At 35.3% G+C, this 25884-nt stretch overlaps 1 protein-coding gene across 1 annotated transcript in view; it reads left to right on the top strand.

The window, feature by feature from the left end:
* Positions 1-25884, top strand: part of LRP1B (LDL receptor related protein 1B) — a 749866-nt gene that overhangs the window by 511665 nt on the left and 212317 nt on the right. The window contains exons 25-32 of the mRNA XM_050899978.1: positions 116-320; positions 3994-4158; positions 5100-5344; positions 14679-14810; positions 16039-16266; positions 19691-19865; positions 20172-20266; positions 25334-25483. Of these exons, the coding sequence (XP_050755935.1) occupies positions 116-320; positions 3994-4158; positions 5100-5344; positions 14679-14810; positions 16039-16266; positions 19691-19865; positions 20172-20266; positions 25334-25483 (1395 nt within the window). The remainder of the gene's footprint in view (positions 1-115; positions 321-3993; positions 4159-5099; positions 5345-14678; positions 14811-16038; positions 16267-19690; positions 19866-20171; positions 20267-25333; positions 25484-25884) is intronic.

Genomic DNA, 25884 nt, shown 5'->3' with positions numbered 1-25884 from the left:
CCAAGAACATACAATAGACTTCTATGTCCATGTTCACTATATCAGACTCTATATTAGTTCTTTAAGACTGTCTTTTTTTGTCTTTTTTTTTTTTTCCCCCTTTTTTTTTTTTAAGGTGTTAGTGCCATTGAGGTGGTAGTACAACATGGTCTGGCCACACCTGAAGGTCTTACTGTAGATTGGATTGCAGGAAACATATACTGGATAGACAGCAATTTGGACCAAATTGAAGTAGCAAAACTAGATGGCACTTTGAGAGCAACCTTGATAGCAGGAGCTATGGAACATCCAAGGGCTATTGCTTTGGATCCCAGATATGGGTAATTATAAAAAGATTACTTTTTCGCGTTGCAAAGTATTTTAAAGATAGAGGTTTAAATGTGAGATTGTTTGATTTCCTTTTTTGCTGTGAGTTATAGTTCCTAACTTAGATTTAATAGTTCTTGAAAGTATATTTTGAGTGAAATACAATCCATTATTAGTGTGGTTTGCCCCAATGAAAAGGGTTAAGAAAAGGTAAGTCGGGAGATACAGGAATCTATTTGTTGGCAAATTCCTTCCCTTGCTATGTGATTGTTTAATTTAATTTTTTAACGTGGATGATAGTAACTGGAGCCTTTGGTCTAACCTTCCTGTGTGGTTAGTGGACAGATTTAGGTATTGCCAAGGTGATTCATCTCACTTAGAGACTGATTTTTTGGTGCGACTATAAAAGTATAGCTTAGGTGTTACTGGAAGACTAAAAGTTGAGTGAGGTAAATCCCACCTTTTGAGTTTGGTTCTCCATCTTTAGAGTGGAGATAATGCTTGCCAACTTCTGTCAGTATTTTTTCTACCTATTCATAAGGGATATTCTATAAACTGGAATATTAATCATAAGCAACTGAGTGTAGTAGATTCAGCCTACTACCATAAATAATTATTTTATCTAATGCCTGTCATAATTAAATGTTTCTAATAAATATTAGAATGTTTTCATAATATCAAACAAAATATTAATTAAAACAGGCCAAAATTGAGTGTTTAAAAAAAGTGTGCTTAAATTAAAATATTGCCTGATTTTGGTAATACGCCAACACAATAAAACCTGTTTTCTCATAAAGTGTAATTTTAGCAATCATCAAACATATAAATGTATTTCACAATTCCATTTTAAAATCTTCACAGTAAAAAACCCACCAACATTAAAACTTTGCTTAGGCTATTTTTGATTCCTTTTAAAATTAGCCTCTCATTTTTTGGCAGAGCAAAAATGACCCATACATGCCATTTATATTAAAATTTAAGTCAATAGACTTAAGTAGTGGAAGGGAAGTAAAACTGTTCATGGAACCCTTAACTCCCTGTTAAGCCAGGTGTCAGTTCTGATTCTGTATTGAAATTCAGTCTACTACTACAAAAATTTTATGATTCTTGGAGTTAGAGCAGTGTTGTGAGGCTGTACAAAATTGCAAATTCATTACAGAAACCTCATTACCCAATACTGTGTGTAGCTGGATCCTCTTAGAGAGGCCAAAAGGTAATGGTCAATAGCTGCATCCTCTTCTCATAATTATTGTTCTTTCAAAGAGAAAAAAAAAAACAACCACAAGTTAAATGTAGCCAAAAATAATATAAATTACAATGAGTTTGCAGAGTCATGATATTTAATTTTGTTTAGGAACCTGCTAGCGTCTTCAGTGAATATTTATTTCAGAAACACAGCTGTGGACATAAAAGTAAAAGTAGATAAAGGTCCCAGATTCTAGGACCTGAGGTCCCTCTGGGACCTAAATTCTGAATTGGGAAGTACATGCTTTAATGAGTAAGGACGCTGCCCTCTCAATTCAGATGCTAGAAAGCTTATTTACAGAGTGCATCGCTTATCTATAGAGATCTTTAAAGAGGCATCCTGTTGGCAGAAGAATTGGCAGATAAGTTGTTCAAATTAAATGGTTGGGAGGGGAAAAAAAAAATCAAATCACCACTCTTCCTGAAACTGAAGGCTTAATCTGCCTTTTGAAAAGCTAGAAGCAATTGTATGCTACATTTTGTTAGAAGTAAGGAAAGAATAAAATCTTTGAACACAAATGAGAACAGCTCCGCAATCTTTTCACAAATAAATATGATTAAACAAACACTGACGATTCAAAGTAGATGGTTGTGTTAGGATTGCACAAATCCTGTATCCCAGTGGAGGTGCGGCTGCCATAGCTGTATTCCAACCTGCAGTGAGGCTGAGCATGTATTCTCAGTCCACACACACACAGATGCACGTATAAATAAATGTATATACATAAACACATGTGTGGCCGCGTAAGTCTGCTACACAGGCAGAAACTCTCAGCACTGAGCCAAACAAACAGCACCAATGGTCTCATCCTGTTAACCTCTCTGGCTGTTAAGGATGAAGGTCTTTTAGTGGGAAATACGTATGTATGTATAAGGTGGATTTCTCCAGTAGCTGGGTTTAGACAGTCAGTCTAGCCAGTGGCTGGCCCCGGGATCGCTGGGCTGCCCAGCTGCTGGCTCCAGGACGTATGAGCCTCTGAGGCTGCAGCCCCACACCAGCTGCTGGTAAGGATCCCATCACACACACTGCTGTAGCTGGGCGTAGGCACCCAGTCCCACCCAGTCCTTCCAGTAGCTAGCCCTGGATCCTCGCTGTCCCCAGCTGCCTCTCACGAAGAGGTGCACACGACACACACACATACAAATGGGCGTCTCAGGCCCCAGACCTCACGATCTCTCTGCCAGTTGGCCTGGCCCCCCTGCTCCCTCTGGTAGCCAGCTCCCCCAGGTGCCTTGCTCCCGGAGATGCACGCATACATCTGGCTGCCAAGCCACTTAACGCACTCACCAGTTAGTCTGGCTTCATTTTGCCAGCGATCACACACTGACATGCACATCCTCACTCGCTCCAGTTGCTGGCAGCCCAGACGTACAGGCCCTGTGACCTGTTGTCTGGCTCCAGCCACTAGCACACAGCTGTCTATACACACAGCACGCACACGGAGCAGAGACCCTCACCCAGGGAGAGAGAAATGGAATTTGGTAGAAAGACAGGCCTTTTTATACCCTTATCCCGTATTATTTAAATATAGCGTGTACTACTGTTCACAGGCACTAAATGGAGAGGCCTTATTAGAATATATGTTCAGGTCTGAAGCTGTCCGATGTTACTTGTCAAAAGTTTTGTTATAGTCTGATTCTCTGCAATTGGCTCTTTACAGCTAATCAAAAGTTTTTATATCAAAGGTATTCTTTTCCTTTAACAAATAAAAAAAAGTTTGTGTGTTGTTGAAAACTTAATAAGCTAAGAACAGAGTGTATTTTTGGTCTTTTGGTGACACTGCTTCTGTTACTTAACAAGAAACTTCTTTGGTTATACAGGTGAAAGCTCTCCTTACTGGAAAAAAATTGGAGATAGTACATAACTGAGAGAGCCTACCATACAACACGTCTTTTCCATTTTCTTAGCAAGACTAATCTGTATAAAATTTGTTAGTAACATACCAAAATCTAGGGGTCTTCACTGGAACACTCAATAATAAATGGAAATCTCTAGTTTAGCCTGTTCCTTAATCCCTGCTGCCTCAAATCACGTTTCTTCCCTTTCTCCCCTCCCCATCCTCCTCATCTGTGGATTGCTTTCAAAGGCTCTCATTATAATTTTTTTTAATGAGCTGGGTTGCTAATTATAGAAGACAAGACAAGCTGTTACTTGTATTAATGGACATGAAAAAGGGAATGCTATTAAACTTCTAGTTTTTAAAAAAACTTTTTGAGTTTCACGATTGCTCTAACACTAATAATGAAATATTACCTCCATATTACCCTGTTACTTCAAGGAATTTATATCGTTGCCCAAATTAATCTATGTTTATTCCTTTCATTTAAAACATGTGAATATTTGAACTTCTTTTCCAACTATTGTCTTATTGAACCATTTCAGATTATTCTTCATGCTTTAATATTTTCTTATATCTTTTCTTTTCCTTTTCCTCTCACCAGAATTCTGTTTTGGACAGACTGGGATGCAAATTTTCCTCGTATTGAATCCGCTTCCATGAGTGGAGCGGAAAGAAAGATCATATATAAAGATATGGATACTGGAGCCTGGCCTAATGGCCTTACTGTAGATCACTTTGAAAAAAGAATAGTATGGACAGATGCCAGGTAAAGTGATAACAGTATTCTTATTATCTGTTTATAAATCCTTATTCTTACATACAGAAATGTGAACTACACGGTAAGTGGAATGTAGTTATGTACATTATGTACATGAAGAGTCTTGTGTGCAAATGTACAGTATGTACATTTCTTTAATTGCACTACTATTATACATAATTTCTTCACGGTCTTCCTGTTCTGTACCGGCAGACCTTAATGGCCGTGACCAGGCTTCTCCGGCACCTTCCCCCGCACACCCTGCCCATGGTCCCAGGAGCCCATTTCAGCTCAGCCCTGGAGCTGGGCACCTGCCTGAGCGACACCACTGGAGCACCAGTCTCCAGCCCAGCCACAGCACTGCCTGGCAATGGGCCCTGTTGGTCCAGATCCCAACCCACAGGGCGGCTTCCTGGCCTGACCCTGTCTTGTCACCACAAACTTTTCTGGTGATTTGGACTCTTGGTTGAACTTGGCTGCCACCCCCTGGGGCCTGCTCTGCTCGCCTTGCTCAGGGCCAGTGGGATGTGGCCCTGGACAGTGGAGCCTCTGCCCTGCCAGCTGTGGTACCATCCATGGCTCCTGGCTCCCTGTGCCTTAGAAAGCAGTCGCCCATTTGTCCTCCCTGACACTTATACATGGAAGACCCAAGCTATTTCAGTATTTTTTCCGTAAGTTCATCTGAATGGAAACTGATTTTGCTGCTGTATTTTCACAGCATGGAGGTAAATTTGAATTTAAAAACAGTATACAAGCAAACCAGTATTTCATATTCCTAGTTAAATTAATAATGTGAACTAAATCATCTCTGAAGTTAATGACTGCACTGTAAACATTCTTTGGTCTTACCAGTAAGAGTCAGGTTTTTATACATTTTGCACCAATGTCATAACGGTTGTGCGATTTTTATTTTATTTTTATGTAATCTTAAATTTGGGGTTATCTTGTAGATCGGATGCCATTTATTCTGCATTATATGATGGAACCAGCATGATAGAGATTATACGGGGTCATGAATATCTTTCTCACCCTTTTGCTGTTTCTTTGTATGGGAGTGAAGTATATTGGACAGATTGGCGGACCAATACACTTGCAAAAGCCAATAAATGGACTGGCCAAAATGTCAGTGTAATACAAAAAACAAGTGCTCAGCCATTTGATCTTCAGATATATCATCCAAGTCGTCAACCACAAGGTGACTATTTATAGAATAATTAATTATTATTCCCATGAGGGGAAAGAAAGTATTCTTTTTATATACAAATATCTGTATATGAATTTGCCTTGAACTGACAATTCTTAATTAAATGTCATATTCAGCACTAGTGTTCCTTGGGCGGTAATAGAATCTTTATTCAAATCAGAAACTTCATGGGATCAGTGTCTATGAATATTGTGCATTTGGACTCTTGTTCTTGATCTGTTACAAATATAGTGCAGAACCACATTTATTTAAAAGGCTTCCAACTTATTTTTTTAACCGGAATAACTGGTCCGACAAAGGTAAACATAACAGTGTTAGCTGTCTTTCTCTTGCTTGTCTCCAGAGGAAGGTGAACTTTTCTGTGAAATAAACTGTGTATACCATTCTTAGTTGTAAATATTCACTTTGTGCTCTAATTTGCCTTAATTTACTCATTCACTTGTCTGTCTCTATTTGCTTCTCAGTCTTCTTGTTCACTCTGAGGACTGCATAACTTAGATTCCACCACTGCAGGCTGCTACATTTCTACCTAAATAACCCCAACTGGGTGTTATCCATACTGACACTTTTCCAAAGCATATCCTATTCACTTAACAGCTTTTATATTAAAATAACATTTACAATTTTTAATTTCAAATTAACACACTATGTCTTTCATGGGAGAATGAACTCAACCTGCTGGAGGAATGAGTTTAGAGTATAAAACTTCGAGAAGCGTCAAAACTTATTTTTGGTGTGGATAACAATCAAAACTGAAAGGAAGTTCACAGTATATGCATTAATTAAATAATAGGAGATTCTTTAATTCTTTCTTGATACATTATTTTGTAACTTTAACTTCCCATTTTCATCTGTATAAAGCTTTCCTTTTCATGTGTATATTTTTCCATTTCAATTTTTTACCAGCTTTTATAGTATAACATCTCTTTATACCAGAACACTGCTGTACAATTATGGTAAGTGCATAGGCTTTGTCATTAGGAAGGTAGTCCAACAGTAGTCGTGTATTTAGTAATCTTCAGCTACTATAACTTAAGATAAAACTGTATTAATCTTGAAAATGAAAACTGACCAGATTTTATCTATGTAGTTTAATGAAATATTCTATTTAATTCCTAATGAAAAATGCAGGAACCTGCTAAAACTTAGCTCCTTGAGACAGATTTACAATGTCTGTCACATAGGTAAAAAGACTAATGATTTTCCTATAATTCCTGCTAAAGCTTCAAATGATTTTATCACTGAATAGTGAATCTCTCATTCAGATGGTAAATATTTAGTCAAGAAATTGAAGTTATTGATTTCAGTGGTCGTACATGTGAAGGTTCATGAGGACCAAGAAAGAAATCACAGAGTAGCCCATTAGTTGCACATCTAGTATTTTTTTACAGTATAATTGTATTTATTACTTCTCTGAGGATTATGAGGATTACAAATACACAGATTTTATTTAACTGGTGTAAAATTATTTTCCACTCTAAATTTTCTGGCTTCAGTTATGGCAATATATAGACTGTACCTAAGCATGTTGATAATAACATAAGCAATAATTAAATCCAAATTAATTATAGAGGGACTTGGCACATTTTGCTCTGATTTCATCCCGATACCTACCTGTTGGTAGCACTATCTGCTGCTGGTCCAAGCACGTCTTCCTGCCTTCTATCATGCTTCCTTATTTCCCCAACTGCTGTCCAGTTGAGGATAGGTGAGTCCAAGACACTTAGTACAGTTCTGACAACTGGCAATATTCTTCTTCTTCTTCCTAATGGTTATCGCCACTTCTACCATCATAAAAAAGAGAATTTTAATTGGGCTTTACAGTTGCTGCTTCTCTGACTTGAGTCCTTCAAAGGCCCTGTATCCCTGGCTTGGGAATCATAAATGTTAATGGAAATAGTTGGAAAGTGTTGTTACATAGTCATTTATTAGGAGTCCTTGGACTTCTGAATCAGATGCTTGACTTCATTCAATGTGAAATAATGAGGGTGAGGTAGTTAGCTGAAGTAGTAATGAAAGGATATGATAGGATGCTGAGCAGAAGAAAACGGTCCTGATTAAACTTCTTCAGTTATTTTGTTGGAAGAATACTTGGAGATCAGTTCTTTCAGTGGATCCCAATGTAAAAGGAAGAACTAAATAAAGTGACATTTTTCGATATGAATATAGCTGCGTTGACGTTTAAAATAAAGTTACAAAACCAAGTAGAGGACAGGAAAACATTATTATGATATTACTGACAATTTCAAAACCCATTGAATATGTCTTTTTATTTTGAGATATAACAAAAGACAGTGACTTAATTTGTATGTAAATATAGGAAAGTAAAAAATACCACTGGAGGATGACCACCAATTAGTTATAGAATGTTCCATGATCTCTGGATAAATTTTGACTCTTCTGCCAAAAAGCTGATGGTAATAGAAACCACTTTAAAATTCATATCACAGATACTTGGGTTTTTTAATATTGAGAAATGATATTTTGTTTTTCTTCACACCCAGGGCTTGTAGTGCTCAGTAAGCTATTCAGACTTTTATGTTAGTAGGTTCTGAGCAATCTTTATTTGAAAACATTAAATCCTGACAATTTTGTATAGCTTTGTAAATGTCTTAGAACCCAGTTGTGCATTAGTTATACATAGAAGACTATGGATATAGCTCTAATGTAAATGAGTACCAGCAAGTAAAATTCTCCCTGTGCACTAGTAGTCAAAAGATTTGAAGAATGCCCTCTAATAGCATGCATTGAAAAAAGGAGAGCAATGAATACAACTCACTGCTAGTTCGTGAGTCTAAGCATGATGACAACTGTGATAAAGACTCGCAGTGAACAGCTCCTAATCTACCTTGCAATATGTGACATATGCTGTCAGGACACATTTTTCTGATGGTTTTATTTTAAAATAATAATGAACTTACATTTCAGTTTTTGCTTTTTTATAATTAGTCACTTCCTGAACTTTGGGATTTGAGGAACCGTGTTCTATATTTGGTGTTTTCACAGTAGCAATAGAGTTCCCATTAGCCATTTCTTGCTGTCAGAAAAAAACAACTATTTTCTGTTTGGACTGGGGCCAGGCAACGTCTTTAGAGAGAGACTATAGCCTAGGGAGACATCAGTCAGTATTCCATAGCCACAGATACCTTGGCCTCAAGGCAAGGTATAAGCTGTAGAAGAGTTTTCAACTGTTATTTGCCAGAATCAAGAAGTTCAAATATCAAGTTATGTAATTGCAGCTTTTATTTTATGATGTAGAAAACACCAGATTCCAATTTATGATTGGCCTTCTGAGTTTGCTCTAAATTATTCTCTTTCAATGGAAGCAATTTCTTTCTACAAATCTCCAGTACCTGGCTATATTGGAGCTAGAGAAAAATGGTGATACTATGCGATTGCTTCTTAATTTTTCTTTTGAATTTTTAGCAATTTTGCAATAAATGAAACAGCATGCAGTTTAGAATCCTAAAATAAAATTAACAGTAGATTTACATTGCAAAATGTCAGTATAAATATACCACTGAAGGACAAACATTTTGTAGTCTCAGCTCCATAGGTATACATCTGGGTCGCCTATGTAGGTGAAAGGTTATTAGCTTTTAAAATATATTATGCAACTTATTTTGATTGAAATAAAGTAGAGCAGAGCTAAATAAATTCCTGTAGCCTAAAGCAACATTGTTTCAGTTAACCTAGGACAGATGCTAATTTAAGGTAGTGAAGTTATAGTGAGATACTTGTATGGATGATAGGTTCATCTGTCAGTAAAGCACAGGGGATTGTGGAAGGCTTCATGACCTGATGCAGAATGTTGTCACGTCTCAGGAATATGAGTTTGAGACCTACTCATCTTCACAGAATCAAAGTTGTGTGTCAGGAATGCTATTATCATAGCAAACACAGGTTTTCTAGGAAGAATATTTTCTCAACTACCATTATATTTTAAAAATCTACTCGCTGCAAAGAACAAGGTCTTCTCTTTTAGGCACAAGTTGTACTTGCACCGTGAGGTGTACTGCTGAGGACAGTGATGAGAGGAGTAAATATAGTGCATTGGAAGGATCACAGCTTGAAAACAGTTAGAAAGCTGTGAATTCCTCACACATTCCCCAGTTTTTTGCATTTCTCAAGGGTATTACTTTGAAGTTAAAAAAACCCAAAACATGGCCATGGCATTATTTTTCTTTTTGCAGATTGAATTTTTATAGACTAAAAATCAGGACAAGCAGTATAGTAACTGCTGAATATAAAGTATATTGGTACCACTGGGCTGTTTTGTAATTAAAACATGAAAAACATTTAACTTCTTAGCACTGTTTTGTTACAATATTGTGTTGTCTTGGATTGCCAACTGTTTAAAATAAATAACTTTTTACAGAAATGTACCTTAAGATTCACATGAGCAAAGTTTTGGCTATTTTATTTTGAGGGGATTTTAAAAATGTTATTAGTTTGAGATTTTATCACAACCTTCTTGTGTACATTCTTTTTACGTCAAAACCAGCAGCAAGATTGGTATGTGTATTATAAACCATGCAAATTATATACAATCTTTCTGAACTTTAAATTGGATTCCTTTGTGCCTTGTGAAAGTTCCATTTTTGTTTTAGGAATTATAAAAGCAGTCTTTCCTACCTTTGTCTTAATTCAGCATCCTGTCTTTGACAATGGCTGATCAGTGCCTACAGGAAAGTATGGACCTCGGGGAAGATAACAACCATGCTCCTCCCGTATAGCCTTTCAGCTTCCAGTAACCTGTAACTCAGCGATTTTTGAACCTAAAATGGTATCTTTGTGCTTCAAAGGCTTTCAAGCCTTTGACTGATCCTTCTTGCATGAACTTTTCTAGTTGACTTTTGAACTTACACAAACTCTTGATGTCTACAACTTTTTGGGCAGATTGCTCTGGTGCGTAACTATACACTGTGTGAGAGAGGACATCGTCTTGCTTGTTTTGACCCTAATACCTGATAATTCTGTTCAGTGTGTCCTAGCTCTTGTAATAAGAGGGGTATTGGCCAGCCATTTCATAAGTATAAATATAATCTGCTGCTTCAGAAAAAGATCTTGGAGGTATGGATGCTATTTCAGTGCTCATCCTCATGTATGTAACTTGAGATTGTTTTTTTCCTTGTATATTACCATACATGTATTGAATTTTATCAGATGTTTTATTTCTCAGTCACTTTGTCATGTAACTCTTGTGTAGCTTTTCACACTTGAATTTAATTTAATCCTTTATCACTGCTTTTTTGTTACTTAAACAGTACATTTCTGATTTTTTGAAAGTTTTCTATAAAGCATAGCACCCACTCCCAAAAGTACTATTGCCTTTGGCCTTTCCACATGGTAATACCCTAGCATTGCAACATTTGTTATTCTTTTACATCTGCATTTCTTATCTGCCTAGTAAGTCAGTATGCTTTTTTAAGGTCAGTCTTCCAGGCAGTCCCTTCTTGGTTTTGGACCTATATCATGAATTACATTTTTCTCTGTTTGTGTTTTGCACTACCCTTTCATCTCAAACTGTACACTGGGGGGAGGATGGGGGGGTGGGAAACAGAGAGATTAATTAACAAGAGCTTCAGAATTACCATAAAGCTATCGTACTGTAAACAATAGAGTATCATGAAGAATTGTGCTCACTTTGAGCTAATAATATTCTTGTTTATTTTGTTTCATGATGAATATGTAAATTTTTGTTAGATGGTATACTGACTAATTCTTCAAGTGAATGATTAAAAACTGAAGTAGAAATAGTGAATATAGGAAATAAATATGTATTTTAGAACTAATGCATTCTCTGATCAGTCCTAACTTGCAAATTCCAAAGATTAATGCTAAAATAATCAGATATAATCAGGTAGTATAAAGGTTTTAACTTGACTGAGTACAGCAGAAGGATCTTTGACCCTATGAAAAGCAATACTACAGAAAGTATTGACAGTGAGCAGAGGATTAGATCTATAACTGGTTTTAAATATGAGTGGGAATAGATTGTCAGCAATTTAAAAGTATCCTTTTGATGTAACTGTAGTGTACAGATTTGAAGGTGTAGGCAGAATTTAATCATGTTGTGCACCATTACAGTATAAGATTAAAATTTTGCCTAGCTAAAATCTGATGCCAGGAAGGGACAGGATCAATATGAAGTTAATACGGAGAATAAGCTGGTCCATAGTGAATGCATATTCAGAGATTGTCAGAGCAACTGTTCATTTGTCAACTGGAGATAGAATGTGTGAGGGGTTTTTTTAAGGGTTACTGGTCAAGAAAAATAAATATTTTGTTTAAATAATGTTTTAGAGAGCAGTCAAGAAGAAATATGATGACAAACAGTGCTACATATATCTGTGCGCAGTACTGTAAGAGAAATAGATAGACAAGCAATCAGCAGTGGAAATCAATTAAATAATGCAAAAGGCTGGCCAGTTGGTGAAAATGCCAGTTCTGTGGGTTGCCGTGATCAAAATGAAAATAGATTGGTGGAAATGATTAGGAAAGGAATAAAGAACCACAGATAGTGAACTGTGACACTGTATAAATCCATATCACTCCCATATCTTGAATACTGTATACAGATCATATAAAAGATACTGAGAAAGCTTGACAGGCTGATCAAGAGTATGGGAAAGGTTTTTGTATGAGGATAGGTAAGCTGATGCTTCTTGAAATACAGCTTATAGACAGGCTTCTGTATGATGGCAGTCTGTGAAATCATAAATGGCGTGGAGAAGGTGAATAAGGAATGGTTATGTGGTTATTCACAGTAAAAATAGAAGGAAGTGTTAGAACTAGCACAAGGAAATAAAAGAGCCAAATTTTTGAGAATCAAAGCAATAGCATATCTATTTGCCTTCAAGAGAATTAGTTTTTATTAGAAAGTAAAGAATGGGCTTAGCTGTTATTCAGTGAAAGCAGTATGAATATGAAAGGAATGTATACATATGTGCTGGTATAAGTAATTTTTAGATTACGGTAGTTTACTCCTCCAGTTGTGCATGCATGTGGAAACAAATACGTGTGCTTTATAACACTTCTTTTTCCACCAGTTTTGTATTCCGTGATATGTGGAAGGGAATTGTGATCTGGACAGATAGTACACAAATTGTACTGCCTCCTCTTTGTTGATGCTCATAGCACACTTTGACCACAAGTCTTTTTTTAACATGATCATTAACCAGCATGCCTTTTATTTTTTCTTCTGTATGTTCTTCTATTTGAATTCCATACTCAAATAGCAACTCTGGTAGAGAAGAACATAGTGCACTACTTGCACAGAAAGACAAGATGGGGTTTATTATTCTTGGGCCCTAAGTAGATCCTTGCCACAGATGGTCATATGCATACAAAGAGGTTGAGGTTCCACTGAAATTACTGCTTTGTATTGGCAAATAAAGTAAGGGAAATGCTGTTTCACAAAACATATGACTAAATTTTAGATCTCGCAGCAGCAGTGTTAAGAATGCCAAAAAATGCAGGAGGTTGAATCACTAGATGATCTCCTGAGATCCCTTACAACCTAAATGATTCTATGATCTCCTTCACAATATTGTCAAAACCCTAAATTATGTTTCATTTTTGATGTGTAGTCCATAGGGAGAGATGACTTATATTTATTAATATTAATCGTCCATTAATAATTGATTCTTATCCTGAAGGGCTCCTGGAACCTTCTTAACTTCAGTCTCTTTTCCTCAGCTTCACGTTTTTTATTTTCCACACGAAGTTTTGAACTTATTAAAAAAGATCACTCCAGATTTTTTCACATTGTTACTACAGACACAAGAAAAGTGATGATATTAAATAAACATTTCTCTATTGTAATTTTTGGGAAAGGCAGAATCAAATATAGTCATCACATAAGGATAGTAAGATATTTACAGTCCATTAGCGGTCAAAGAAGATATTAAGTCATTAACCAAGAATAAATGTTTTTAAGCTTATTGGCCCAGGTGACTTTTGTCAGAGGTTTAGAAGAGCTGACAGAGGATATGGGATGCTTCTTTTTAATAAACCTTGGAATAGCAGGAGAAACTGCAAAGGCTGGGAGTACTGAGTGGCCTCCAGTGCTGCCAGTGTTTGAAAGGGGCAAATGGAATGACTTTACAGAAAACTGTAAAAGCCTGTGATTTTTTGATAGAATGGTGGAAGATGCTGGATAGAATTTCATTAACCTGTTTATCCAAGGTTTTGAAAGTTTCATTCTTCCTGTAGTACTGGTCAGATAAGTAAGTAGTTAAAGGATTCAGGAGTTGGTGGATAAATTTAAGGAAGCATGCATTGATGAGAAAGAAATGGTTCAATGAAGCAAACCTTGAGTTTGTCTTCAAATTTTAGTGCTTGAGTTTCAGCTGAATTTATTTCGTGAAGAAATTCATACATCAGATTTCTCTAGTTATCTAATTACTTATATTGCAGGCTAGCACAGCGTTGGAGGAATATATTCTAAACTAATTGATTTTGTTAATTATAAGTTTGTCTTTATGAGTTAGTCATTCCCACTTCCCTTTTCATCACTGTTAATTTTCTACAGTTTTTTTAGTAAATGGAAAAATCAACATTACTTTCTGTTTATGCTTGGAATGTCTCTTCAGGAGTGCTCTGGAACTGTGTGTGTATAATAATGAATGAAGATAATAAGAATAGTTTCTAGATTTTGTAAGACTAAGAAGTCTTCTGCCTTCAGCTTGTTTTCTGCTCTTTAAAGCAATTTTAGCACATCTTGTTCAATCAATGAACTATAGGAAGCTACTTGAAAGAAGCTACACTTTGGAGAGGTTTTTCTTTGAGAAAAGTAGAAATACGTTGGCATGTTTTTTTCAAATTATCTTTGCATGTTAGATTTCCAACTAATATTCTAGTAGGTAGATCAAATTGAGAGGGAACATTGAATTTGCTAAAATTCATCACATAATCTAAGGTTTGACTCTTCACAAAACGAAATTTGTTGTTCAGGTCCTCATCATATTTTACCCCATCTGTCCTGGCTAGGAGTGTACATTTCTTTACATTGAAATGTTATAAATAGACTGCAAAATTGATATTTCACTGAGAAAATTTCATCCAGTGGCTTCATGAAGTTCCAATGATAAATTTTGTGACTCTAATAACAAAAAAAATATAAAAAATATATGCTTGGACAAGAGTTGAATATTAGCCTAAAAAAAGTGATTAGAGTATAAGCTCAGTTAATCAATGAGGCCAGGTTTGTCTTCAAGCAGAATTTTCACCACTTTCTCACCAGTGTAGCTTATGCTAGTTTGACAAACCTTAGTTCCAAAAGGTGCTTTTATATTTTGTGTATTTCATTATTCAATTTTAGCTTCCAATCCGTGCGCTGCTAATGAGGGCAGAGGTCCATGTTCTCACATGTGTCTGATCAATCACAACAGAAGTGCTGCATGTGCCTGTCCACATCTAATGAAACTGTCTTTAGACAAGAAAACATGTTACGGTAAGTTTTCTTCCCAAAACCTAGCAATTGTGTTGATTTTAGAATTTCAAACTGGACAAATTAAAATACATAATCTTAAAAACAATCTCTACAGCGCATTTTAATGATATATTTTAAAGGGACATGTACTTTTTGAGAATTGATAGCTTACTCTAATATATGAGGTATGTGGAGCTTTGATATTTATTACCACAGCCATTTTTTCTGTTGCTTATGTGTATGGTATGTTAGTAAAACTTATCTGTGCAAAACAGGAAGATTTATACTGTAAAGTGCGTCATCAGAAAATGATGAGTCAGGTAAGCTGAATAACAAAAAGGTACTTAATAGCTTAAATCTCTACCTGTTCTTCTAAAGTTGTTTTAGTTTCATTTTCAAGGATTAAGAAAATGAAATGAAGAGTAAATATTAGACATGCAGCCTTGCAGGGGAGTTTTATAAAAAGTTACAATAAACACTTTTAAGCTATAAAAGCCCTCAAAATGTCAAATAATTGTGTCTATTATCTGTAAAACCTTGTACTACATTACTCTTTTCAGTGTTGATTAATAATGTTTAGGAAATAAAAAAAAAATATTTTGTCATATCAAGGATATTGCGGGGAAAAAAGTTACCATTACTGTTCATTCACAGACTTTTGCTCCAATAATTTAGACTTTTGAGATAAAAAAATAGAGTTCTGTTTTGCCTTTAATGTGTCACCCTTTTTCATTAGTGGATGTCTAAATTAAAACAATCCGTGTGTTCTTTTTCTTCCACCTGTTTGCCTTTCACTGCTTACACATACATTGTGGAATTCCTCCTGAGTTTTGTTGTTTGCAAAACCTCCCTGTTACAGTGATACTCTGTTCCCCTGAGATACCAAATGTTAATATCTGTTACGATGTGCAAATGAAACAGTATTTTTTTGATTGGGATAAGTGAGATAAAATTTTTAAAATATAATTTTTAACATTTTTCCTTACACATCCATAAGACCATATTGATTTAGTGGTGTAGTAACATCATGTCCAGCATTCAGAATTAATATATTTTTCCTGTGACTTTTATGCTCTGTAACATACTTTATTTCTCAAGCATCACTAGGCTGCAGATTTTCTGGAGATGTTAAATCACTCGTATAAACTTTATTTACACATTTGTGAAGTGATCTCAAATGAATGACTTGGACTTCTGTTAGCGATGTTGTGAAGAGGATGAGGAGTGATGTTTTCCTTTTTTCTAACAGAAAGGAAGAAATTTCTTCTTTATGCAAGGCGTTCAGAAATAAGAGGGGTGGACATAGAAAACCCATACTTCAACTTCATCACAGCCTTCACTGTTCCTGACATTGATGATGTGACCGTCATAGATTTTGATGCTGTTGAGGAACGCTTATACTGGACTGATGTGAAAACACAGACCATCAAGCGTGCCTTCATTAATGGGACTGGCTTAGAAACCATTATTTCAAGAGGTAAATAGCATGACATTGAAGTAAAAATAATTCGTTATAGGTAAATGTGTGTTATAAGCATGCTAAAATATGAGAGTGCAAGTTCTTGTTGGGTGTACCTTTCACTGGTATTGGATAATTGATCTAAACAATAAGAAAGCATGATTTTGTTTAGGATTCTAGTTCATTTTATTGATTCATAATTCATTTTTATTTAAATAAATTGTGATGTAATTGTAACGTTGCCTTTATACAAGATTGAAATGTGTAGTAAACAATGGAAATAATGTCTTCTGGGGAAGGCAGAAGGAATAAAGATGAAAAGGAAAAAATAACAGTATCCTGACATAGCTTTGCATTGAAGCATTTCATGTGGATTTCTTATGTCCTTTGGCTATCTGTGCTGACCTAGCAAAGAAATTAGCTCCATCAGAGTTATTTTTTCTTTCCAGTCCATGTAGATCTTTCGGCTTTGGCACCATTGATGAAACACACAATATGGTAGCTTTGTAATTTTGGTGATACTGGTGTTATGCATTTACCTATTGTCTTCTTGCTATATGTGTCATGTTCAAACTGATTGCCATCAGGCTGTTTGCAGTACTTGAATGCCATGAGGAAGTGGAGTCTTTTGATTCTGTGGTTTTGAATCCTGTATACGTTTGTTCTGTCGTTGCTGCTTCAGTTACTTATAATACTACAATTCAGGTTTTCCTTTTTATTGAGCTTTTGCATGATAGGTAGGTTGCTGACAGCAATAAAAGGAAACTTAAAATATTGCAAATGGAATATCATGGCTGGCAGTTTTTTCTGCAGTTAACGCCTTCATTTGCTTCAGAAACCTAATGGACTCTAAATTCTATACCCGATTGCTTCATCCCTATGTCAGTAGCTCAGGTATTAAAGTGATACCATTTGTTGTCCTTGCTAGTGGTGGTTTTTTGTTTGTTTGTTTCCAACCACTGTCAGTTCCTCTCCTGGCAGCACATGATGTTCTTCTATTTTGTAATATACCTACCTGCTTGAAAATAGGAAAGCTGTCTGACGGGGACTACCTGGAGGCAATTTTGCAAACTCTGGTTCCTCAACTGTTAAATGTATGTTTGAAGGGGAAGAGGAGAAAAGAAACAACTCAATTCTGTAAGATCAGACCTTTTCTGATTTTGAGAACAAATTAAAAAAAAAAAAGAAGATACTTCTTTAGTTGATTATTTGGGGACTTAATAAAATTAATTAAAGCTTTGCCCCGGTGTCGCTTTAGAAGAAATTTGTTTTGTATTAGCATATTTTGGGAAATCATTGGGCAAATATGGCAATATCCCCACTTGGCTATGTAGATTGATGAATTTATTTATTTTGTGTGGGTATCTTTATTTTTCCCCTGCTATCTGAGAGACAACTTTATTAACAATTGGAGATGTTTTTCAGTACCAGTAATGAGAGCAAGGTTTAGAGTGCCTCTTAGAGCTCTTCTTTACATCATGAGTTGAGGTGCGCAAGAGAGAAAGAGTTGGGTTTTTTAAAAGGCGGTAGAATAAAAACATTGTTTACTATATAAAATATATAGTGAAAAAATCACAAAACTTGTCAAGAAACTTAATGAAACTTGAAGAAACATACTATATGCGAGTGTTTCTGTTTATCAGCATTCTTTCATATTTTTATTGTGGTAGCTTCTGTGGTGGAGTTTTTTGGGGGGTTTTGGGGGGGTAGATGTAACTTATTATATATAAAATTTGCAAAGTTACAATGTTCTGGCACATCAAAACATTATAAAGACTACTCGTTATGTGTAAATGATCTCATTTGCTTACAGTTATATTTTTGTACTTCTTATAAGAACATAAGAAGCTTTGTAAGCACATGCTAGTGGGATTCTCATTGGATGAAGTCTTATGCCAGTGTCACAAAAGTGCCAAAGTCATACTTTAATCTTTTTAAGAGTATGAAAAGCTTGTTTTCTAGTTCCTCCAACCAAAAAACCCAAAAAGGCAGGGGATCAGTTTAAAATGGGTCAAGGCTATGTATTCGGTGTCCTTTGTTGCATTCTCTAAAGTTGGCAAACTTCCTAATGCCCAGTCACCGTTTCACCTTATGTATATGCAAGCCGGTCCACAGCCACATCCATGTTAGTTTGTCAATGACAATAATTCTGACAGTGGAAGTAACCCCGTTAAGTTGACAAAGAGAAAGTGTACAAACTATGAATTATAATGAAATCTTTAAATCATCCTTGGCCTGTTTCCTCGTCTACAAAGATGCTGGTCAATGTGAACCATTGCTATGCCAAGGCAAAGCGGCATGTTGGTATCTAGATCTTGAGCAGTGATTTTATAGCCAGCATTTAAGGCAGATATTAACATATATTAAATTTTTTTAAAATCAATATCTTGCTAAGGAAGACTATCACATACAAAGAAAGACACTTGTGAAGCTAACAAATTAATCGTATCTTACTCATGTTTGGCTACCTCAGATAATACTGGGGGTGTGGGTTAACCCCAGAAGGCAGCTAAGCCCCACACAGCCGCTCGCTCACTCCCCACAGTGGGATGGTGAAAAGAATCAGAAGGGTAAAAGTAAGAAAACTAGTGAGTTGAGATAAAGACAGTTTAATAGGAAAAGCAAAAGCCACATGCACAAGCAAAGCAAAATAAAGAATTCATTCACTACTTCCCATCGGCTGAGAGATGTTTAGCCATTTCCAGTAAAGCAGGGGAGTAAGTTAGAGTCTTCAAAGTCTTCACAAATAAAACCAAAAGACTTCATCAGTAATGTAGCTGCTTACCTACTTGCATGCTATAGAACTATGCTATAGCCCAGCGGTTTTAATTCAAATATTCTGTACTGAACCTTTCTGCTGCTAAAGAAGGAAGTAGGCTTTTAAACTTCAGCATAGTTTTGTTGTAGAAAGCCACCTAATGTTCTATATGTAAAGTATAACTCACAACTAAAGAAGTATGAACCTTCCTCTTATGTCATGAGTAATATTTATGTTTGTTAAATATGATTGTTGAACTTCCTAGTGGATGCTAACTCATTCTACATCATTGTCCCTTAAAAAACCCCACAACAAACTACACTTTTTAATAGTGCACTGAGTAATAAATGCTTTCTTAAGTAGAAAAATACAGTGCAAAAATTCAGCGTTTGTCTGATTATTATTTTTGGACAATAGGTTTTATGCTAATTTTTAAAGAAGTATTTATGGAGGATTTCCCAAATCTTCACGGCAATTTTCATGTTCTTATTGCAAGTGTATTAGGCCCAAGAAGAAACATAATGATTATTAATTATTGGCAACTAGTTTATAAATACATCTGAATAGAATATTGTACAATATTGTTAACAAACTATAGAAGAAACTGTTCTGGGTTTTTTTTCTGCAAGACTGAGAATAATCCAGAAAGAAAATCAAAAGAACAACTGCTTTCACTTTTTGCAGATATTCAGAGTATCAGAGGTCTTGCAGTGGATTGGATATCACGTAATTTATACTGGATTAGCTCAGAATTTGATGAAACACAAATTAATGTGGCACATTTAGACGGTTCCTTGAAAACCTCAATCATCCATGGAATTGATAAACCCCAGTGTCTTGCAGTTCACCCAGTAAAAGGGTAAGATATCTGTAGTTTTAATAAATAAACTACGGTAAAGCTCGTCAGAAGATTTCTTCTTCATTCAGATTTTGAGTTTGCCCATTCTGTTTTCTTTCAAACTTAATGTAAATGCATGCGTTTGAAAGATTTTGCTGAGAATTTCTTGAGTACTGCTTCCGTACCAAAGCTTACTGTTGATTAAGTCATGTAATCATTAGTTGTATATTTTCCTGCTTCTAAATTTACGAATGTTTTCACTACTGATGCATTAAAAATACTGTGTACACAAAGCAACATTTTAAATATGTTTGTTTTTTTCTTCAGTAAGCTCTACTGGACGGATGGTAACACAATTAACATGGCAAACATGGATGGCAGCAACAGCAAAATACTCTTTCAGAATCAAAAAGATCCTGTTGGTAAATACCTTTTTTCCTGTTTCCGTTTGTATTTGATAGTGCTTTATTATGGACATTGTCTTGAAATGCTATTTAAGTATACCATGACGTTTTTCATATGCTATATAACAGTGATAAGAACAGGCATAAAGACATGAAAAACATTGATGTACTTCTGTGTTTCACAATTTAAGATATTTTTGGTCCATTCTAATTGAAATCTACTGTAGTGGGTTAAGTATAGCATTAGTAACTTCTAGGATTACAGTAGACTGAAGGTGAAGGAGAACCCATCTGAATTTCTCAATCTTTAGATCATGGGTAAAAAAATGTAGAGAGCAGGTTTTTAATAAGTTATGGATATATGTGAGAGGATACTTTGACTGGAAATGTAGAACCTTCCTCACCAGAATCCCAGCTGCATGATCAAAAGATAATTTGGCTCTTAACTTTTCACATACAGAAAAGAGCAACTTTTGAAGCATACATTTTATATAATGACTTAGCCTCAGTTTTAGTATTTGAGAATTAACATAGTTGATGATAAATTATGGCACTTTCTGAAAAAAAAATGCTCTCTTTATATGTACTATTTATTTATTTTTGGTTCAGGTCTCTTTCTTTTTGTAATTTCATTTTTTAAAGAGTTAAAGTGGTTATGTCAATTGTTGTTGCCTTATTAATGACCCATCAATAAAGTGATTACATTTGAACGCATTTATGGATTTTCATAACTGAATGCATTAAGCAAGCAGAAGCAAAGATTACTTAAATAGTTAAATAGTTCAATAAATTTGACATAAGAGCAACACGACATGCATTTTAGACCCTAGATTGAAAGAATTTTATAGAAATTATTTGGTAACTGTTTTATTGTTGATTTGATTTTCTATCTATCCACTGAAGAGACAGTTATCTATTTATCTGGAGAAAAAAGAGTGGTAAACCCACTAATTTTAAGGTGAAGCATAAACACATTTAATAATATTACAACAATATTAAGAAGTAAGGCTGTGTGCAACTTTTTGCACTGAATATCCTGTGATCATAGGTCACAAGGTCCTAAATTGCAGTCCTTATGGTTTCTGTCATTGAGTTTGTTCTGAGTAGCAGTAAAGCCACTGAACCAAATACATGGTAGAATGGTAAGTACTCTTTTTTTTTTTTTCTGTAAGTATATCAGTACTGTCAAAGGCTGCATGTGCAAATCCATGTGGGTTTTGTGACGTTTTTCTTCACGGACATGCACAGTCTCACTGCTATCAGATGGACTATTTACGCAGTTAAACATTCCTTGTAGGCCTTGTAGGAATGAGGATTGTGACACAAATTTTTTACTTCACCACAGAGCTGCAAGTGAGACAATTTGTTTTCTTTCTGTTGTAGTATTGGATTAATTTTTAACACCTTTCAGATCTGATAAGAATTACTTGAAATAGGTTATATTCCAGATTGAAAGTTCTTACTGCATAATAATGGACCTATCGCATAATAAGGAGACCATAGAGATTTAATTGTTTTTCCCTTCTTCTTGGCAGTCTGAAAGCATGCTGAATCATCAAGTATGTAAAGTGTAGAATATGTAGTATATAAAGAGTGTAGATACATATATATCTATGTATGTAAAGGGAAAATAAATCTTGCACCTGTTTATTGCTGAAAAACTTTTTAATTGGTAGACATCTTGGCTCAGTTTTATTGTCAGTTAGGATGGACATGAAAACAGCTTCTGTTGCATGTCTGAGGAAAAATGATCAGATACACTATAGATAAAACAAGTATTAAATTTCCAATGTCAAACTCAAATATATGCAAAATGCCTGTTTTAGTGGTTTAAATTATTCTTACTATTAGCATAAGACATTCCCATCCTAAGAACAAGAAAACACTGCTGAAGAGCCAGAGAGTAGCAGTCTTAAAACCTTATTTTAATATTTCATTTCTAACTGAGAAACTGTCTTTCTCCGTAAGTGAAACTCTAGTTCATGCAGTGCTAATTTGGAGTATTTGGGGAGCGAGGTGAATGAACTTATTTTCATTTAAACAGTTGTTTGTTACAAAACTCTAAAAATACAAACCACGCATCCATTGGATTGTTTTTAAGGAAATGGCTATTATTAAATTGTAGAGTATTGTAGTATTTAAAAGTTAGTAAGTTTTTAAATAGCTTGGATAAATAACCTTTAAGAACATACTGGATCACTCTCTCAGCTATATTGAAAGGACTCCATAATTATGGGGGGGGAGGGGTGTTGTTTGGATTTGGTTTGGGGGTTTTTTTTGTGGTTGTTTTTTTTTTTTAATAGAGTTCAGTCCTTTCTTCTGAACTAACTTAGAGTTTCCCTTTTGCTCATGATTATAGTACAGCCCTATTTGCTGTTTTAGCTGTTCTTGTTTCATTTTCTTGGCTGACTCTCTACTTGAATATCCCTTGCTAATTTATTCTTTCTTTTGAATATATAGCATAGTCTACAAACAAAATTGTTGCAGATGTGAACCAAAAATCTTCTGGAGAGTGGCTCTTGAAATTTTCATCTTAAATTTATTTTGCTTAAAAAAAGTTATTTCTTAAGTATGTCTGTGTGTTTAGCAGAGAAATAAACCTAAGGATTTCCTAATTTTAAGCACGTTTTTTTCACATGAAATGTAATCAGCCATAAACAGTTTAAAGAACCTTTCTTAAGTCACTGAAGTGGGAAATGTGAACAAAAATTCCACATACTGTTCTTATAATTCATCTAAGCTGTAATAGCGGTGTCCAACATTTAATTGATTTAGGTAGTAAGAATGAATCCCATCTTTAATGTCCTTGGAACACACTGTTTCCTTAAGCTTCCACTGCTTTTTAGAGAACATTTCCACAGGTAAAAATAAAGTTAGAGGAACATACGTCATTTAAACAATAAGTATATGAAAAATGCTATCAAGAGTCATTTCCTTGAACTTCAGGGATGCACCAAATTTAAATATCAAACTTAATTTTCAGGTAGTGGAAGCTAAGTTCTCATTACATATATGGCTTTAAGATTGGAACCTCTGTGTATAAATTGCTGGAATAACCTGTGTGATATACTTTTTAAATAGTAGCATATTTTTGGAAATTTGAGTAAGGAAATTGGAAAATGCATGTGAAGACAGCAATGGCCTAAGTCATGGTAGTATTTTTTTAAAAACACAACAGAATTCTCCGAGACCAATGTTTTACAATCCACACGTTCAGGTTGACTTAGGCAGCTGGGACATAACATGTAAGCCAGTCACCCACACTAGAATGCATCATGAGTATCTGTGATGCTTATGGCTAGTAGGTCACTTATTTTCATTAGCAAAACCAGGACAATTCCTGAAAAAATCTAAATAAACATGCTCTGCCTACATTAGAAATACGTTTTCACAAAGGTTGGTAATAGATGGAATAACACAAGAGGAAAATACTTTGGGAAGAAAAATGTGGTAGACTTGGGTAGAAGGAGATAGGAATGTTATTTCTGTCAGTTGCTGCTGTGTAATTGGAATACCCATGTGTAGAAACACCAGCTTAATATCTGAAGTAGAAAACCTGACAAGATAACATTGTAATTGCTGTGTAAATTGCATTCACAGCAACCCCATAAATAGATCTGTCTAGGTGAAATCAGTGAGCAGCTGACTGGTAGCAGTCAGGAGTTGCAGAGAATAGCAAATGCTATCCATCTCAGAGTAAGGAAACCTTTATACTTGTGTATTACCTTTGTAACCCATAGCAAGGTTCATCCATATTCCCAGGAAAGTTTCCTGTGCTAGGCCTAAGTACTGCAAGTGCTGTTTGTCTCCAAGGTCTGTGGCACTGTCTTTTCGCTTTGAGCAATGCTTGTTGTACAAGCACGAAAACACGTATGTTCAGAGAGAAGCTGCAAGATCAATCTCTCCTGAAGGCATTACTCGGTATCCTTATCCTCTCTTGAGCATGTGTTGTTTTCTTCTGGGTGATATACCTTCAGAGAGGGGAAAAAATATCAGTAACTGTAAAGGAACTGGAAAGCTGTTTTTCAGAAGCTTAGAAAGCGGACACCTTTTGGCCTACTATGTCAAATGTGTGTAAAGAAGTAGTGGCATGATGCCAGCTGTAAGTACTGCAGCACATGGCACTGCTTTCTCCCGTCAGGATTTTGAAAATAGATCTGGCTTTCCACAGAGAAGCAGTTTACAGGATGGAAGAAGAGTACTGTACAATATCTAGAGGTTGACCTATGGAGTGACATACAGTATTTTTTGGCAACTTGCTGCTGGATACCTAACATGAGTTCTGGGAAAAGTCTATTACCAAAGCAAATTATTACGGCATGTATCGTCACCATGCCAAGCGTACTTTACTGTGGAAAATTTCCTGCTACAATTACTTGAACATTTTTAGAGGATTATAGAAGTCTGAAATACATTATCTCTTAGTTCTTTGCTCTTACTTCCAGAAAATTATATACTTTGTTCATTTAGTAGGTTATTTTGCAAGTATTTTTCTTTCTGCAGTTCTCTTGCTTCTAACTCCAAAGAACTGATCATGAGGTCTGTTCACTATGAAGCAAAATTAAAATTAATACTACAAATTTCTTGAGAATTAGTATTAGGTTTTGGTATTTCAGCATTCTAAACGGAGAGCTGTGCACGTAGGGAGAGAACAGACTTTTTATAGTTCTGAATCACAAAAAGTAGCTTGTTTTCTAAGTCTTTATGTATTCATAATTTTAGAATATAAATGATGGCTTCTGGTTCACATTTACTAGTAGTTAATGACCTCGCTTAGGACCTCAGTTCATTCAAGTAATTGTTCATTGCCAGATAATGCTCTTTCATCAGTCAGTCACTGATAGATTTCTCTGGATGTTGGGAGAAATAAAAGGCAGAAATCTTTTTAAAAGCATGGGGTTTTTCACTATAAGTGGCCAAGTTTGTTTGGTTTTCTCGATTGTTTTCTTAAAGTATGAGTGGATAGAAAACATAATTGTGTGTATATATATATTTCTTAAATACACTTTTGTTATGAAAACAGCTTAACACTAAATGCGTATTATCTATTCAAGCCACAGTTAAAGTTGTATACGTTAATTACAGGTTTATCAATAGATTATGGGGAGAACAAACTTTACTGGATCAGTTCAGGAAATGGAACAATAAATAGATGCAACTTGGATGGTGGTAATCTTGAAATAATAGAATCAATGAAAGAAGACTTAACAAAAGCCACAGCTTTAACCATTATGGGTAAGTCCAGTGGTAATAACTTAGTTTTTAAATGATTGGAAGCTAATTAATAATGAAATATCAAAAGCTTGGAGAAGCTATTGTCATTTTATGTAAATAATACATGCAGTACATTCACTAGTGAGACTGTTTTGTTTGTGAAAAAAGTTTTTTATATTTCATTGAACAGACAGTTTACAATCTGGATTACAAGTATATGTTTCTAAATATAGTCCTGTATATATATACACAGGATGAAGGTAACAGACTGATGGCTCATATTTACTATGGTTACTTGTAAAGCACGTTGGAAGGAGGTGTGTTATGCTCTTTATTACAGAGAATTATCTATGCCTTGTTTCTTCTGCTGCTCACTTCTTTCTACTGTCTTAGTTCAGAATAGCCCAGAATAGCCAAAGTTG

Source organism: Gymnogyps californianus, chromosome 7 (genome assembly GCF_018139145.2).
Source record: "Gymnogyps californianus isolate 813 chromosome 7, ASM1813914v2, whole genome shotgun sequence".
In the NCBI taxonomy this organism is placed as follows: domain Eukaryota; kingdom Metazoa; phylum Chordata; class Aves; order Accipitriformes; family Cathartidae; genus Gymnogyps; species Gymnogyps californianus.
This window is presented reverse-complemented; position numbering and strand designations above follow the sequence as displayed.